Raw genomic sequence first — 18,311 nt, 5'->3', positions numbered from 1 at the left:
CCGGTACCGGAGAAAAACCAAAAAAAAAAAAAAAAGTAGAGCTAGGAGTTGAAGTCGAAATTGCTGCCCACACCCAGCCAGCTGGAGACAGGGGAATATGAAGGGGAGGTTTCCAGCAGGCACACTGGTACAGACCTGTAAATCTCAGCTCCTTGGGAGGCTGAAGCAGGATTGCAGATTTGAGGCTAGGCTGAGAAACTTAGGGAGGCCCTGTCCCAAAATTTAAAAATAAAAGAGCTGAGAATGTAGCTCAGTAGTAGAGTGCTTGACTAGCATACACGAGACCAGCTTCAGGCCAGGACTGGTAAAAAAGTGGGGGAAGATTTTGGTTTCTTTGGTTTGGTTCTGGTCTGTTTCTGGTGAGCGCCATATTAACCTGTCCTCCTGCTTGCTCAGGGCTTTCTTCTACAGCCATTGTTGCTAGCCAGCAAGGCTCAACGCCCTCGCTCTACCCACCACCCAGGAGGTGAGAATGGTGAGTGATTTTTGTTCCTTCGGGGCCAGAGAGTAGAGCCAGCTGCTGCCTGGTCATAGGATCCCCATTGGGGCCTAGGTGAGGGACTGTGTAGGGTCAGCGGTCTGGGAAGGTGGAACCCTGGCCTGCCTCTCCTGGGAAGCTGTGCGCATCTGAGAGGACTTGTGGCACACACATGTCCCCTAGGGACAGCTCGGATCTTCCCTGAGGTGGTTTTCTTTTTTCTTGGAGCGCCATCTTGTGGTTGTTATGCCAGCCGGCTGAGTGCCTGGTTACCTGTCCATGTTTCCCTTGCAGAACAAGTGCCCGGATAAAGTCAGCTTCACGGGCCGGACTGCCTCACCCAAGGAGGTGCTGGAGGTGCCATTCAGACATCAGTTAGATGGTGTTGGTCATCCTGTTTGCCGTTCCAACATGACTGAAGGCAGACCCTTGCCTATCGCCTCCTCCAGACCCCGGACTCCCTGACCCTCCCTCTTCCTCAGGAGCTGGAGAGCTGGTACTTAGCAAAAATATTTATTCTCAGCCACAACCGTGACTGCTGTGGCCTCTCTGGAGACGAAGGCATGGGAAGCAACCAGGGGAACACGGCCTCAGCCCAGAGAAGTCCCTGCTCTGTTCCCCGGGTCCCGTTCTGCTCCCGGCGCAGTACCACCCAACCCCTGCAGGGAGGCCCCACGTACTGGGTAAGGTCTGAAGACAGCACAGCAGCCACCCCCTCTCGCTGCCATTCCCACTGTCACCAGATCCCACACCTCCCCAGCGGTTTGGGCCCTGGGAACTGGCAGCATGTGGAAGAATTAGAATCTCAGGAAAGAAACTGGGGGCTGTTTTCTCTGTAGTTATGAAAACAAGGTCTTCAAACACAGAGACTTCCCCTTCACTCGTGAGCACAGATAAATGCTCAGAGCCCAGCCTAGAGAGGGAGATGCAGGCATTCGCCCCACAGGGCCTTGAGCTACCCAGCAGGCAGAGGCGGGGCTTCCAACACCAGCACAGGGCTCCCGGCCGCTGCGGAGAGAGCTGGAGTGTGAACGGAGTCTGTGAAATTGAACCTGCGTCCCACGACGTCCTGCTGCTTATCTCCCCACTCCGTGCCCTTTTCTCTCCCGTCCTCACCCCTTGGTGCCTTTCCTAGGGGACCCCACGCCGATTTCACCTCTTCTTTTCCATTGCTTGGCTCTCAAGATTCAGGCAGATAAAGCAGTATTCCCCCAGAATGGGGGCCCGAGGAGTCTGCCAGCTCACCGGAGGGCAAAGCCCAGCAGGCAGGCCCGGAGCACCCAGCAGTTCTTGAGATGTCCCGTGTGTTCAGCCATCCGAGTATCTGCCTCAGCTGGGGCCACAGAAGTACGCAGCCCAGTTCTGTCCACAAGTACATGGTTTTATATAGCTCAGTCTGTACCTTCCGTGTGTGCCGGTGCAGGTTGTGTGTCTCTGTAACACACAGTTTCTGTGGGGGCCACCGGCTCTGGGAGGTCATGTGTCCTCAGACCCTACGCTGACACACCTAAGCATTGCTCACGGGAGCCAGAGTGGCTTGGGCTGTGCTCGGAGGCAGCTGACATTTCTCTGCTCTCCTTAGAAAAATCTCTCTGGGTCAGAGCTTTATGTTTGTGCACTGAGAAGGTGATGATGATTTGGTAGCTCCCCAAAGTGTGGGAGCTTTCGCTTCTTCTTACTTTTCTGAGGCATCACGCCTCTGTTCTCCCCTCCTGTCTTTCCTTAGCCCTCCAGATTAAGAGAAAGACCAACAGACACCAGCCTAGGCTAAAGAAGGGTGCTTTGCAACCAGAGTGCCAAAAGAGACCGCTGAGAGCAGGAAGGTGGTTCTGACCTAATCTGAGAGCGGAGCGCTGGGGCCAGTAAGCACAATTCCCAGTGAGGGTAGTGTCTAAGAACCGGAGCTCCTCTGCGACCCACAGACGTTCCTCTAGGTTTTTCCGTGTCTTTGCTTTTGTTTAAAGTTGGGTCCTGAGCTCCCCACAAAGCTCATTGTTTTAGACCTATTTTCAGGGCCCCTGACAGCCTCGCTCAGCCCTCATTCCTCTGCTGCCCCAGTGGGCAGTGCCCCGAGCAGTCCCCTCCCTTCCATCCGTGGAAGCTGCTGGTGTGGACACCTTCACCCACCTGACCTGGGCCGCCCTCCCAAGAGGGTGACCAGCTTTCAGCCTGCCTTTGCCTGCCAGGCTCCTGTGGGTGGAGCCACTCACCCATCTCTACTCCTGTTTTTGACTGTTGTTGTGTGTTTTGTATCTGTGGCGCTGGCCTGCAGCGTGCTCTGTACATAGTGTAAAGAAACCACTGGAGCAGTTTCCTTACTCTCCCGGCAGGAGTGAGTCCACGTTCCTGCTCTTTCCAGTTTGTTCTGTAACAGAGAGGAGGGCCTTCTGTCTTTGCAGGGCAGCTGAGTTCTGCAGAAGGGAACGGCTGATTCTTAAAATTTTCCCTTAAAAAAACATAGCCAGGTCTCCCCTGGAGTGTAGGGGCTGCCCAGAGGAGCAAGGGAAAGCCCCGGTGGCAGACGGCACTGTCTGCCCTGCTCCGGCCTGGGTCACCCCTCACTTTGGAGTGACAGGCGGCGGCTATGGCGTCCCTTGCCACATGCTGAGTGAGGGGTTTTCTGTTCACCTCCAGCTTCTCTCTATGAAAGGAACAGCACCTGTGACACCCGGGACAGACTCAAAGGGAGAAGACAGCGCAGCTCCTCACCCCCACATGCAAAGTCTGGGCAAGGTCGTTGCTGGGACCAAGGCCACCAGGCTGAGCCCCTCTCTGAGCCACCCCTGCCAGGCCCTGCCGGGAAGGATAGTTGGGCTTAGAGAGCTGCTCTTTAGGGTCCACATCTGCTTCTTCCTATTTAAGGTGTGAGAGTTCCCGTCACCCGGCCCTGCCTTATACATGGACGTGTACATGTATGAAGTGTCCCGCTCTCGCCCCACTCTCCACACACCTCAAGGTCAAAGGGCCACACACACAAGGCTACGAGGGCGCCCTGCGAAATGAAGTGGTCCGCTCTTGAATCTCCTCTCCAGGCTCCAGGGCAGGGTGGGGCTTAGCTTCAGCAGTTGGGGGTGAAGACTGCAGAAGGGCTAGAGAACGGGATACAGGCTTTATGGCCCCCTCGCGTCACTTACTACCACACATACCCTATCGCCATCCCAGTGTCTACTCTGATGCCCCTAAGATTCAACTGGGCAGCTAGCTGGCCCCACAATTCTGGGCCTCTGTTATTTGTTTTATGGCGAGGGCTCCCCCGGAAGCTTTCCAGTGATTCCCACTGTGGGCCCCTCCTGGGATCAAGCCCCTCCCAGCCCTGTCTCCGCCCCTCCTGCCCCAGCCCGCCCGCTTGCCTTGGTGCTCAGCCCTCCCCTCGGGAGCAGGTTGGGGCAAGCTGGAGGCCCGGGCTGGAGGGGCACGTTGCTGTTCATAGCTTTTGTTCCATTGGCGTTGCTCTGTTGGGTTTAATTTCAGTCTTCCTGATTCTTCCCTTCTGTAAAGTGTACATTACCAAGTTCCTTGTTTTTTTATATATATATATAAATATATATATATACAAACTGTACTCTTTTTGCCTTTGTACATTCAGGCAAGAAGAGAAAATAAATCTTTTTAAGAGACAATCACAAATCTGTGAGGGCTGCTGATTATTTCTCCTGAAGTTTGCTGCTGAGCTGCTTCCTCCCTTCTCCCCACTTTTCTGTCCTCCCTCAACTTCCCTGCCTTCCTGGTGTCGTGCTCCATACGGGTCCTCAGCTTCCCCCGCCCTGGCTGACGGCGAGCTGCCGAGTCCCGTCCAGACTGCCTGCCCTGTCCCCCTCCCCCACCCAGCACTGTCCTCTGACCTGGCCACTGGCTTCGCCTGGGAGCTTTATGCTGTGCCCTGGCCCTCTCCTCACCCTTGGATCCCACTCACCAACATGGCTTTGGACACTTGCTGTCAAACTACGCAGCTGGGAGCTCTCTGCCTAAGAGTTCGCACTGTTTAAACCTGCATGGGAGTCAGGATGGATGGTTGGCAGGAATGTGGGGAAACTACTTCCAACGCTGTTTCCCCCTGCCCAGCCATTCCAGCTTCTGGGTGCTCTGATCCAGAGCCCACTGGGCCGTTCCTGTCGGGTGGACTACTGTGGTCACCCCATTGGAACAAGGGCTAATGGTTTATGGGTCAGGAGCATGGGGTCAGACTCTCAAAGGGCCGTACCTTCTGAAACAGCCCCATCAGGCCCCTGTTCAGCCTCTTTCCACCCACCTTCCTCCTACCCCTTTTCCTTTTTCTCTACTTCTTTAATTGGCTTTGGAATTGAAGTATATTTTTAAATTATTTGTTGTATTTATTGAATAAAGTTTTTAATGTCCCTGTTCTTAAATTTAGACTTAGTTTGCCTTGCACATCTCTCCCATCCCTCTCCACCACCCCTTCTAAGTTGCTTGTTAAACTGGAGCGTGCTCCTTTGGTTACTGCATTCCCTACCAGTCGTCTTCACTAACCAGTTTTTCTTGAAAGGTGAACCTTGACTGGACAACGGGGCTTGACTCAGTGCTTCTAATTCTGGTCGTATTGGACAGGAAAAAACAGACGGCATCTGGATCTTAAGCATGTTCCCATCCGTTCTGCCAGCTTTGGGGAAAAAGCTAAAGGGTGGAGTTGTGGGGTTTTTTTCCCCATGTACTGGGGATCAAACCTACTGAGCTACATCCTTCACACTTTTTATTTTTTGAGACTGGGTCTTGCTAAGATCCCCAGGTGGGACTCGAACTTGTAGTCCTCCCACCTCAGCCTCCCAGTGCTGGGATTTGTCTTTTTACCAAGTAGGCACTCGTGCCACCGAGCTATATCCCCGGCCCTGGGGTTTGTCTTTTTAAAAGCCCTGTCTTCATGTAGATTCATTAGATTTAATGTAAGAATTTGAAACTGCCTTCTGCCTTTATGCCGCCTCTAGGAGTCATTTGTTCAGTGGGAGAGACATTTTCAGTCATTCTGATTTCCGCTCAATGTGTCTAGTCCCAGATTTGTTCTAATAATACTTGTGGGGAGTGGAGGTGTTGAGTTCACTTCTTTTAAGGAACAGCAGGTGGAGCCCAAGGTTAATGACTAGGTCCAGAGTAAAACACAAGGAACAGGCCATAAAAACCAGTAGAGACCCACAGAGAAGGTAAGGGTCATAAAAACTGTAGGAGGTGAAAGAACATGCCCTCAGGGGGAAAATGATCAAAAAGGAAAAAAGGCTAGTTAAGAGAATTTTGAAAGCGAACAGAGGTAAAGGAGCTTCCAGCCTCCTACAGTGCCGCTGACAGACTCTTCAGGATAGTGGCAGAGGGGACTGGACGCTCCAACAAGGATCTCAGAGGAGAAAACTACAATAGAGAAGGTGTGTGTGCTGCCTCCTTCAAAGACCTCAGGAAGGAGAATGTGAGGCAGCTCCACACAAACCCAAAACCTAGTTTTAGAACCCAGCCTTCCTGTAAAAGGAGGAAGGTTGGGCTTCTACGGAGCCTCTATTCTGTGCGAAGCTCATGTATACACACCTGTCTCTCCAGGGGGCTCCTGCAGCAGCACATCCCGGGCTCCTAGCAACTCCACACTCCAGGGTGTAGCTTGGCCCCAGAGACCTTGCCAGCTTATTTGCCCTATGACATGGCAGCTTTTTCCAAGACGCACGTAAGTTTGCTCTGGACCCAAAAGATGTTGGTTCCGGTACAGGAGAAAAGAACAGACCAACCACAACTTTAAATCAGTTTATTGACACAGTAACACAACACACTTGCCTTTCTGACACCCCCACTCCCCTCACCCAGTTGTGGTCTCTTCCCCCTTCCTCTCCCCTTAGAACAAACTGTTCAGTGGAAACAGAAAAGGGCCGGCCACTGCCCCACCCAGGCCTCCCCCTTGGCCCTGCAGAGCAGGGTCTCAGGCACTGCTTGGAACCCGCTGGGGGAGGCAGGCGGTGCTCCACCAGCCAGAGCCATCCCATTCCTAAGAACAGATTCCCCCACAGTTCCCAGGCCCTGAGTTGCTATTTTTCCTCTCTGCTCTTCGTGACCCTAGGAAGGAGACCTTGGGACCTGGGCCACAGGAGAAAAAACTCCTGGCAGTAACTTGAGAATTGGAGTTTGGCTAGTGTTTAAGGCCCAGGAACCCCTAAAAAAGCCCTGGTGGTGGGAGTGAAATTCATTGCCCCTATTGAAAATGCACTGATAACATTGAACAGATTAAGCCAGCTTAACCAAATGCCAGAATAACACTAAGCTGTAAAGAAGGAAGGGTCGGTCATGACCTGCTTACACCAGGCCAGACGACAAACACACACAGAGAAGCCAAAGTGGAGTGTCAAAAACAACCCAAGGACACTGCCCAGGAGCCAACAAGCCTACACTCAAAGAGTCCCTGGGGTGACAGGAAGCAAAAGGAATAAAATACGTAAGTCTTAAAAACTGAAACAGAAAACCCAACAGCGGGTGGGGGGGGGCGGACGGACGGACGGACGGACGGACACGACGACAGGAGCCTGACCGTGCTGCCCACCAGCCCGCACCCCTGGACCCAGACACGCCCTCCCATCTAGGTAACACCCTCCCTTAGGCTAGATAGAGCACGTCACACAGCGCAGTTTAAAAAGCTTCTAAAGCCAGTTCATAAACATCTTCATTTACTACTGGTGATTACATGTGAATAATATGTTTATACTGTTCTTTATGGAAAACAATTTCAACAAGTCCAAGAACACAGTAGGCCACCCTCACCCTGAGCCCCTCAGCATCCCTCCCTACACAGGGAGGCGCCCCCTCCGTGTCCCAGGGCTGCCTGAATTCCCCTCCTTCCCTCTGTGGCTCTTGGGCAAAGCATCCTCTTATGACCATTAGTCCTCATCGGACAAGTTCTGGTCCAGGGGGTAAACCATGAACATCACATCTGGCCGAGAGGGGACACAGGGATGACCTGGACGTACAATCTCAAAGCCCAAGAAGCTGAAGGTCCTCAGGAGTGGAGCTGTAAAAGAGCATAAAAAGGATTCTGATGAAAAGTACAAGTTAAGGCTCAACTCAAGGGAAAATCCCCAATGATATGAACAAATAAGCGCTAGCCAGTGGCGGGAACCTATGGCAGACGTGTTACTTTTCTAAACTAAAACCTCAGTATTCAGTTTTAACTGCAGTGTCAGCACTTTGTGATAAATAAGTGGGTTTTGGGTTGCAGTTCAGGCACTTGTCTCTAAAAGGTTTGCCTTCACTAATCCTAGGGCAGCTCCCACAAGCCCTGATTTCCAGGGTTCATAAGGCAGACGCAAGGGTGCCCCTGACTGTGTAGCAGCCCTCTTGCTTCCACCCCAGACCCTGTAAGTCTCAGGCTGCTGTTGTTTCTCACCTCTGTCTTCCCGGCCCTTCCTGAAGCAGATGAAGACGTAGTTCACTTTCATCTTCTCTTCAGCAAACTCTAGCAGTGCTAACAATCTGCAGGAAACAAGGAACTAGTCAGGCCCACCACGACCTCCCCAGATCTCCCTCTCACCTCACTACCCCAAAAATAGGGCTTTCCTGAGCCCAACAGGAGCATAATATAGAAGCGACAGGGAGAAAGTTCTCATTTCAGGACTCCAAGGTTCCTGACTTCAGAGAAAAGCCACAGGCCCTAAGAAAAATGTGACTCAGTTCTCTCTTCCTATAATAGTTCTTCATCTGAAAGTAATACTAACCATCTCAATAAGACAAGATTTGGGATCTAGAGGAAGGCCAGTTCTTTGCTGCCACTGAGAGAGGCACTTGGAGCCTGAACAGTTTCCTCAAAAGCTGGGGCACACAGAGAACTCAGGCTGTGTGGAGGGCCTTGCCCAACCCAGTTCTATCCCACTGTGTCTGAACTTCCTGGCCACTGTAGGGTGGGTCAAGGGGAACCCGCTATCTCCTAGGAAGTGTGAACTATGGGGCTATTAATTGGTAGGCATTTGGTTCGTGTGATAATGATCTACTTTAAAACTTAAAACCTAGAGCAGGCCTGTTTTACTGCCTAAAAATGACCTGTTACAAAATGCTATGTTCTTGGAAACCAGGAGCCAGGGGAAAAAGCGAAGACTCCTATAAATCTGTCAGCCCTCCTCTGCAAGGGGGTCTCCTTCCCTACTTGCTCCTTACCCTTCTTTGCTCCCATCAGCTAATAATCCATCTGGGATTTCTACAAACAGGCTCTGGCTGGACAGGACTGCATCCCAGGAAGAGACCTTCACCTCAGTGACTTCATACTGAAAGTGGACGACGTGAGGTTTTCCATCGTTCACAGGGAGGTCCTGGGTCACAGTGAGCTTCTCGTCCTGGGCAGGAAAGCAGGGTAGAGGCCCAGATCGCTACTGCTTCTGGCTACATCATCTACTCCCTAAGCCAGGTGGCGCTGGGAGTTCCTTCAGCCAATCTCACAGTAGCATGGGACAAAGAGCATGCTGGAAATGTCGGCCTGTATGCTGGCTAACTGGTCACTGCTACAACCAGAATGTTGGTAAAAGCAAGAATAATGAGAAGGAAATATCTACCAAGCATTCCCTAGGTGCCAAGTAGTATGTAAGGTACTGTCCCCCCCATATACTACTACAATCACTGTGACAAGCACTTAAGACAGACACCCGTATATTGACCTCAATACCTTTGCTCCTCCCCAACATCATATTCTTTCCCTCCCCTCTCCAAAAGGGAAACATCAAGGGGCTGGGGATTTAGCTCAGCGGCACAGTGCCTGCCTGGCAAGCATGAGGGTCGTGAGTTCGATTCCCAGTACCAGAAAAAAACAAAAACAAAAAAATAAAATACAATAAATAAAAGGGAAACATTAAAAAAAAAAAAAAAAATGTATTTGTGAGCGTTTAGTTCGCGGCCCAACCAACCAAAGCCTGCTTTCAGGTAGACTCAGTGGGCCCACATTACCTCCCCTGGGCATGATTTCCAGTGACCAGAACTCACATGCCCTACACTACCCTTCCATCCCAGTCTCAGGACTCAACCTCAGCAGATTAAAAGGCCGGAAGTGGTGCCGATACCCCTCCTCCACCCCATCTAGAATTCAAGAAAAGCCAGTGTGGTAGCCTTAGCGGAAAAAGTCCTTCCCACTCCCCTTACTGGCCTGGCCCAGGGGTCAGCAGACTGACCAGAGAGATCACTGCCCCTGGCAGAGTGCAGTGATGCCCATGCTTCCATGCCCAGGCTCTCTTACCTTATATATTAGAGCTGAGAGAGAAGGATCCCTGCCGCCCCCTCGCCCACCGGGGATCTTCGACAGTGGGTGAGGGGCATCAGGAGCACCACAGAGGCCCCGGAACAATGTGCCTGCAGCACTGGAGCTGGGGACAGTTACTCAAAGGCAGAATACTACTGCAAGAGAAAGAAGGCAAAGCAGTGAGTCGCAGGACTTCATTAGCCCACACTCCACCTGATGCCTGCCCTGGCTCTCCCTGCACAGATGTTCAAAGGGTTCTCTGCTGCCCTGTCCCTCCTGCTTGTTTCCAAAACTGCTGTTAACAGCTCTCTTCAAGGAGCCCTTAAGCTGAAGAGGCACAGCATATCCCAGAAAAGCCAAGGGAGCCAGCCCAGCCGGACGTGTCTAACCAGAGGAGCATCTACCAAAGATCTCCAAACCAAATTCTGCAGCACTGAGCACACCTTGGAAGGAACCAGCTTCTGGCTTTCATGCTAGGCACCCACACTGGCGCTCCTGACAGTCTTTCCTTAAACCAGCGGGGCTTCAACCACCTCTGTGGCAAAACCTCAAAGCCCACACAGCCATCTCAGACCCAAGAAGAGGTGAGTGAGCCATGTGAAGTCATGTGGGCTAGGTAGCGTGTCCCTGAGGAACTCCCAAGGCCAATTTCCAAGTGATTTCACATTTAAGGGAAGGAACCCAAATCCCTCGCCGAGTTAGGAACAAAACAAAATCCAGGATTTTGGCTCCCACAGCAGAGGTGTGCTGCAGCGCATCGATTATAGTATCTAAGCTTGTGCCCAGCTTGCCACCAAATGCTAGGCCTCCTTGACCTTCTTCGCTTCTCTCTTCATTACCTGAGCATAGGAATGTGGTCAGAACAGACACTCAGGTGCAGGGGACAGAGAGGTGACCTTGAGTGAGGGGGTGAAAAATCCCTACAGAAGCCTCCTGTCACCTCCAAGTGCCCTTACTGGCTACCATGATTTTCAGGTAGACCTACCAGCTCTCGTGTATTCATTCCACTGTCACCTGGGAACCTGGTTTAGTGGCCCCTTAGGCTGACCCCTGGCCAAGGACAAGCGAAGGACAAGAAGTAAATCGTCTCTGCATGTACCCTGACTCAGCAACGGGCCTGTCCCACAGCCACAACATACCAGCCTTGGGGTACCCAGAAGGCACAGCAGTGCCACAGTAGTGTGCTGGAGCCAGTTCACACAAGTGTGTGCACCTCTCCTCAAGGTCATGGTTAACGATGTAATGCTGGCAGCTCGAACCCGCCAAGTGCGAAGTACTGACATTCATGCCAGTCCTGGGTTTTCTAAGTGGAAAGCAACAAAACTGAAACCACGCCTAATGTGGCAATGATAACAAAAGCCAAAGGGACAACCCAGGGAGACCTTCACCTCCAGCAGACCGTATTAGCCTTTCAGCTGAGACAGGAATGGACTCGTCCAAACTTGTCAATGCACAGCTCTTAGGGTCTGATCTCAAGGGATTCCACCTGGAACCTAAAAGCACACTTGAAAGTTGCTGAGCACACGGAGTTCCCAAGGCAATATCCCTGGGGCTGGAGCAGCACCACTATCTAGAGATGATAACCCCACGCCCCACCTTCCTGCTTCCTCTAGAAACCTCAGGGCATCCTTACTCCTCTCTTCTTGCCTTTACCAGCAGCGAACAGAGTGTTGACAGAGAACTATGCTACTGATAAATTTCAAGGACGGAAGTTATTTTCTTAAAAAAAAAGTTATTTTCTGCTGACAAATTGCAAGGACAGAAGTTCTGATTTCCCCTTCCAAAGTGTTAAGGGGTAGAACAATAGTCTCCAGGCCAGGAAAAATAAGACAAGGGTGAGAGGTTCCCCCTTATAACGGTACACCACACACACACCACTCGTTTCTCGTTCTCCAGTAACCACTTCTGGCTGGCTTGCTTGCACGGTCACTGGAGCTATCAAAGGACTAGGCAAATCTTAAGATAGATAAGGTGCTGCCTTGCGTGTCACAACTGTTTGGGGTCACAAAACAAATAGATTTTGCAGTTCTAAAATTCTGGTGCCAGACTTCTGCTTAAGGAATTACAGTGATAGGGGCTGGGGATTTAGCTCAGCGGCACAGTGCCTGCCTGGCAAGCGTGAGGTCATGAGTTCGATTCCCGGTACCAGAAAAAAAAACAAACAACAAAAAAAAAGGAATTACAGTGATACCTTGGCTGAGCAACATTTTTGTTTGCAAACAATTTATCTTGCAAACAGAAGCAACGGGTAAAATTATGTTTTTGTTTGGAAATTCCACATCACATGGTAAGAACACAACTGCAGCCATTTTTCCCACACAAACTCAAATGTGGCCATCTTTTCCAGAATTGCGTGAGCCGAAGTACCACTATATTCCTCAAATAGTTTTTACACCCTCCAGCTACACTGAACCTCTGGCCTGCGTTCCAATGAACATCTTGATTTTTTGCTAACTGGCACATGCAAATAGCAGAAACAATGAGCAAGCCCCTGAGACGATCAGAATAGAGTAGGTTGTGTGTTTTGGGTTTTTTTTTTTTTTGCTGTTTCTTGAGTGTCTCCTTTCGTTTCCTACAAATAATCCCTGAAGTTTGCCTTTCATCCACCATTAATCTATGAGCCTGTGACAGTTCTGGTTTCCTGATCTCTGTCCTCTTCAAATAAATGCAAGAAGTCCATGCCATGACAGCAAATCATTTACTTCCCTATTCACACACAAGAATGGTGGAAAGAGTTTGCTCCTCCTCCTCATTAAGCCTCCAGAAGAGAAAGCATGTGTCTGAGCGATGTTTCAGGATCTCACAGTGGGATCCAGTTCCCTAAGAGAAGCAGCTGGAATAAAGCCTAGTGGACATTAGATAACAATAATTATCTTCACTGCCCATTATAAAGCACTTGTTATAAGTTACTTGCAATAAGTGGCAAATTGTTTCTCTTTCAAAAAACCTGATTGCCATTTCTGAAGTGGGAAGGGAAGAGGGACTTGTACATACATACTGGTTAGAGATAATAAGGAGCATGAAACTGCCCAGCAACAGCCTTCTCTAACACTGACGTTAGTGTTCAGATAGTACTGTAGCAAGATATGCCACCAACCTCATTAGGAACAGTGAATCCTAAAAGAATTTAAGCACAAGAGAATGTGGCTTCTAAACACAACTCTCCGTCACAAGGTCCAAGTTATGTTAGATTTCACATTCACATTAATCTTATTTGTAAATGGCTCAGCTTTTTCCAATCCTTCCTCATATCCTGATCATTCCACTGGGAGGCAGGCATGATTTAATCTCCACCACCAAAAGAAACTCAATCCACAGGCTGAAAAGATCAGGTGAAGGACTAAATCCAGTCACCTCGCTGGGCTGGTCCTGCTTTAGGAGAAGAACAAACAGATCATGCTGGAAGTAAGACTGTCAGTATCCAACATCCAGGGTGGTTCAGAAAAGAGAGGAGAGATGAGAGCCAATCTGTTAGTGCCTTTATTTTCTCAGTTGTGACAGGCCATGCCCTTGCAAACACTCCTCAGGGTATACACAGTTGCTACTGTGGTATCAAATCCTGCTGCCTCTAAAGCATCTGTGAAACCATGTCTGAAATTCCTTAGCAAGTCATAATTTCATATACTGGCTACCAACAGGAAGTGTATGCAACAGATGTACTACTGGGAAATGCTGGTGCTAAATCACATTTTTAGAATTTAAATCCTGTTTTTAAATCTCGGGGGGGCCAGGCATGGTGGTGCACGCCTGTAATCCCAGCACTCGGGAGGCTGAGGCAGGAGGATCGTTGCAAGTTCGAGGCCAGCCTGGGCTACAAAGTGAGCTCAAGGCCAGCCTGAACTGCACAGCAACACCTTGTCTCAAAAAGACAAAAAAAAAAAAAATTCTCTAGGGTACTTACTAGCAAAGAATTAACCCTAAATCTCTTGCTAAAGGATCTATGGTTAAAGAATCACTTCCAGTTGACTTTATGTCAGTTTTGACTTTTGTATGTAGTTTGCTCAAAGCAGAGTAGAGCCTGCTGCACAGACTTGAGACTGAACATAAAATAATTCTATAACCACACAACCTAACAAATACTTGAATTCAAATTCACTTCAGTAAGCTTTTGATCATGTTTCACTTCAATCAGTGCCCTCAACTGCATACAAGTCTGTACCCTTTTTCCCTTACTTCTATTACTTGAGAGGATCAGATGAACTTTGTATTACCTACCTCCACAAAACCAAATTCCCAGTATTCTACATTCATTTCCCTCTTTCATCTCCCTCCTCTGATCAGTTCATGTCTCAGGCCCTGCTTCCTGGACACGCAGACTGTCCTAGCTTCCTTTGAACAGGCTGCTTTTTTTTGGAGACTAGGAATATCTCTGATGACTAATCCTTACGTAAAAGGAGAACAATCCAGGGTTCCCAAAACATGTACTGAAAAGAGAAATAGGAAGAAAGGTGGGAGGTGGTGGCCACCTCCAGTCTAGTGTGACCATACAGGCCTATTTCCAGCTGCCAGTTCCCCTTCCATCTGAGAAAGAGGCCCTGGGCAGATGCCAGGCATGTCATTTCACTAGGGCTGTTACGCGTTCCAGAGAGCGTCTACTTACTAAGCATGATTATAAGAAACTGACATCACCACTCTGAATCACAGGCTGAAAGCAAAATTGGGCTTTGGTTGATGTTCCACAAGAAACACATGTACAATGGCAGCTAGAACATCTGTGCCCCTAAGGTTTGCTTCTCACACAGCTGACAGTGGCACATCTGCCAAAAGCAGGCACAACACATACACCACCAAAATAACCCAACTTTACATTCTAAGTACTTCAATCTGATTAGTATAGTAAGCGTATCAGTCTCCAGCCTTCCCTCCCAGAATAGAATTACATCATTGTTTGTATGTATCGAGGGCCTTGGATATGTTCTTAAGATTTATCTTCTATAAAGCATTTCACACCGCTGCTACTGCTAACCAACCAGAAACTTCCTGCTTTGTTCACTTCAGGTAACAAAATTCTTGCTCACCTTACTGGCCATTTCTGGTCTATACCTTTCAATTAACTTTCTAAATCATGGCACTAACTTGAATCAACACTGAATACTGCTTCAAAAAGGGATGAATTACTTTTTTCTAGAAACACATTTGTAACATCCCTCTACCCCACTCCTCAGCCCTCCTTTTTATATTTCTGAGCAGCTCGGAGGCTAAATTTGGATTTCTTGGCAGATTGAGGAATTGCTATTATTAGTCCACGTTGCTTTCTCAAAAGTATCTCCAATTTGGGGGGGATTCCTGACTAGGAGTTTCTCTTCCTCTGTAGGGTGACCTCGTAGGTACAACTCAGAAAACTGGCTCCACCCGCCTCCATGCCCAATAAGCCATAGTGCCAATAAATAATAAATAACCAAAACCGAATTCTTTGAGAAGAGAAAGCTATTCCATTACCTAGGAAACCACTCAGTATGTTCAGGGTAGCCCAGGGTTAAGCTCTTGTGCCCTCTGCCCCCGACAACCCACTCGTAGAACCAACTCCATCTCCCCAAAGCCCATCAGCATATAGACCGATTTCAACATGGTGATCAAGTCAGGGCTAGCTTCCCCACACAAGGAACTGCCACAAGACACCAAGTAAGCCCCAGAGAGATACTGTCTCCCTGCCCCACAAATCCAGGCAGAGAAAGGCCACAAAGTTTGGCTTCCTCTTGGGTTTAAATCTTATGTTCAAAAAAAAACACAATAAAGGGGCTTGCATTGGTCTTCTTCCCTCCCCTACCATCAGGAATCTTGACATTTTAGAGGTACAAATTAGAACAACACTGGAAAGGAAGAGCCTTGTTTTCAAAATACCGCCAGCTCTTCGGCAACTACTTCTTCCAGGAAACTAAGCCTCCACCTCCTGAGTTTCTCACTGGAGCCAGGGAAGCTGGAGATCCCATCCCCCAGCTAAAGGAGCTAAACTCCCAGCCAGCTCCCCACTCTGCGGATATAAAACACCAAGAACACAGACTGGAAAAGCATCCAGCTCTTATCTCTTAACGGAATTCCTCCTTTGGACTCTACCAGGATTCCTTTTAGAAAGTTTGAAGCAGGCCTGAGGAGGCTGGGAAACATGCTATGGAAACAGGATTGCAGTAACTCAAAGAAACCAGACACCCTGCACACACCACCACCCCACCCCCAGGCCAAAGTGGAGGAGCCTGATCCAAGGCCCCACTCCTGCCCAGGCCCTGGCAGACCAGCTGGCTCCTCCCTCCACCTGCCTCTCACAGGGCCAAGCCCCTCAAATTACCAACACACTAAGCAAAGGCCCTGGAGACAGGCAAGCCTGTTTTGCCACTTAGGAGGCTGGAAAGCATCTCAGAGCTCACCCAACCCCCTCTTTACATGTAAGCACACTGGCTAGGGAGGAAGAATTTGGTATCTCAAAGTCAGTCAGAGAAGACCCCTAAGTTGCTCCCATGCTTTAACTCTTCGGGCTCAAACTGCAAAGAACTGGCCATCTACACCAGATCAGTTCCAATTCAGAGGACTTCACAAAGTACCTGCTGAGAGGCCTCACCTTTCAAGCCCCTGTGGCAGACTCAACAGGAGACAAAATCCACCTGGAATACCCCTTAAGCAGGTTCTGCTGTAGGTGCCTCTGCTTCCTGCACCCCTGAGGTTGTCCTACCTTCTCTCTTGCCTGCCATCCATCCTCCACACACACACAGCCTTTCTTACAATTACCAGCCTTTGCATCCAGCACCATCCAATATAATCCATCTCCACCTCCCCAGTTCCAGAGAGAACAGGTCAGAGAAGATGGAATCAAAGAATGGGGGACAGAGGTGGAAAGTCTCAAAAAAGGAAAGCAGAAAAGCATATGAGATTATAGGCAAGGAAGGTGCAGGAGCCAAAGATAATAAGTCAAACACCCATAACAAACTAGGAAATGGGGATGGGCATGCACGCCTGTTATCCCAGCCCTGGGGAGGCTGACGCTGGAGGATCATTGAGTTCGAGGCCGGCCTGGGCTACAAAGTGAGTTCAAGACCAGCCTGAACTGCATAGTGAGACCTTCTCTAAAAAAGACAAGAAAAAAAAAAGAAATGGGGAGTAAATTTTCCTTCTGCATGTAGAGAAAAAAATGGAGTGGAAGACCAAATCAGAGTTTGAGAACTGATGGGGGAAAAGCGGCTAATTGCTAAGAACTAAGAAACTGGAGGTAGGACAATGTAAGAGGCTGTGGCAGGTACAGTATCTGAGGTACTTCTGGATAGAAACTAACAGAAAAAGACAAAAATATTCCCGAAGCAGACTAGACCCTTGACAGAGAAGAGCTGAAACTTACCAAACAAATATTATAGGACACGCTAAATCCTGAGGTGGGGGGCAGTGTTTTTCAACTCTGGTTCTACATTAGAATTACCTGGGGAATTTTTTTAATTATGCTAATAACTAGGCCCCACCCTAGGACGATCTGGCCAATCTGTGAAGGTGGTGCCCTGGTGACTGACTTTTCAGATGTACAATCAGTGTTAAGAAAACACTGAGGGGCCTGGGGATTTAGCTCTGCGGCACAGTGCCTGCCTAGCAAAAGCAAAGTCATGAGTTCGATTCCCTGTACCGGAAAAAAAAAACCAAAAAAGAAAAACACGGAGAAGCAAAAAAAACTAAAAAGCTGGCCTGAATATTTAAGGACAGTGCTGCTAACCAATGAGAGATGAAAAGTTAGAGATCACTGAGAAGGAGCCCAAGCCTGCGAAGAACCACAGGTGGCAGTGAGAGCCCTACATGAAGAAAAGCAGTAAGGCAGGCTGTATTCGTAACAGAAAGTAAAGTCTTGTTTTGGAGAAACCATGGCACACTTTAAGAAGACTCACACGGAATGGGTCTGCTTGCAAAACAATGAGGCCTCAATGAGGGGCAAAGGCTGGAAGGTCAAATCTGGGGAACAAGTGAGCCGCAGAGATTGGAAGGGGACAGCAACATGTCTATAAAAAAAAATGAGGGTGGGAATTAGCTCTTAACTGCAAATGGAACCCACCTGTCACATGGGGCAACTAGCGTTAAGCACCGAGAGAGGAAATTATCGAAGTGCTTCACTGCAAAGCTTCTAGGGCAGAAATATGGGGTGTTCTTGAAAGAGATGCCTGAGAAAAGCTGCCTTGCAAAGAGAAAGAAAAACTGGGCAATCGATGCTGCCTACTTTGGCCAAGGGGAAGGATACAGGATGCAAGTCTGGAAATCCTCTAAGCGCTCCCTTCAGAAAGACGTGCGGCCGCTCTCCAATTCACGGGGGCAGCCGGGAGCGGGGCGGGAGGGGACCTGCACCGGCCGGGCGTCCAGGCCCCGGGACTGATCGGAAGACACCGAAGCGCAAGCCGGGGTGGGCCTCCAGGGCCTTCACCGACAGCGGCTGCCGGGAGCCGGTGATCTTAAAGATCGGGTTCAAACAAGACGAGAAGGGCCGCAGGGCCGGCCGGCGGGCAATGTTTAAAGGGCAGGGCGCCTAGAAGGGCTGCGAGGACGCTACCAGGGGAACAGGAGCAAGGACAGGAGTCGGCTCCGAAGTGTTTGAAGAACAGAAAATGTGACGTCGGGAGACCGCGAGGACGGGCCCCACCGCGAGAGGGGCGCAGAGCGAGCGGGCGGGCGGAGGCG

General features: G+C 49.7%; 2 protein-coding genes across 4 annotated transcripts in view; one reads left to right on the top strand and one right to left on the bottom strand.

Annotated features, from left to right (window-relative positions):
• Znf609 (zinc finger protein 609) overlaps positions 1–4,851 on the top strand; it is a 197,809-nt gene extending 192,958 nt beyond the window's left edge. For all 3 annotated transcript variants that reach the window (XM_005393752.2, XM_005393751.2, XM_013518863.1), the window contains 2 exons: positions 397–475; positions 773–4,851. In XM_005393752.2, the coding sequence (XP_005393809.1) occupies positions 397–470 (74 nt within the window). In that variant the 3' untranslated portion in view covers positions 471–475; positions 773–4,851. The remainder of the gene's footprint in view (positions 1–396; positions 476–772) is intronic.
• Positions 4,852–6,200: 1,349 nt separating this feature from the next.
• Oaz2 (ornithine decarboxylase antizyme 2) overlaps positions 6,201–18,311 on the bottom strand; it is a 12,783-nt gene continuing 672 nt past the window's right edge. The window contains 4 exon segments of the mRNA NM_001290103.1: positions 6,201–7,466; positions 7,842–7,927; positions 8,606–8,781; positions 9,672–9,829. Of these exon segments, the coding sequence (NP_001277032.1) occupies positions 7,336–7,466; positions 7,842–7,927; positions 8,606–8,781; positions 9,672–9,752; positions 9,754–9,829 (550 nt within the window). The 3' untranslated portion in view covers positions 6,201–7,335.

Source organism: Chinchilla lanigera, unplaced genomic scaffold (genome assembly GCF_000276665.1).
Source record: "Chinchilla lanigera isolate Chin_1 unplaced genomic scaffold, ChiLan1.0 scaffold00049, whole genome shotgun sequence".
NCBI classification, from domain to species: domain Eukaryota; kingdom Metazoa; phylum Chordata; class Mammalia; order Rodentia; family Chinchillidae; genus Chinchilla; species Chinchilla lanigera.
The sequence above is the reverse complement of the archived record's forward strand: the minus strand, read 5'-3'. Positions and strand labels throughout refer to the sequence as shown.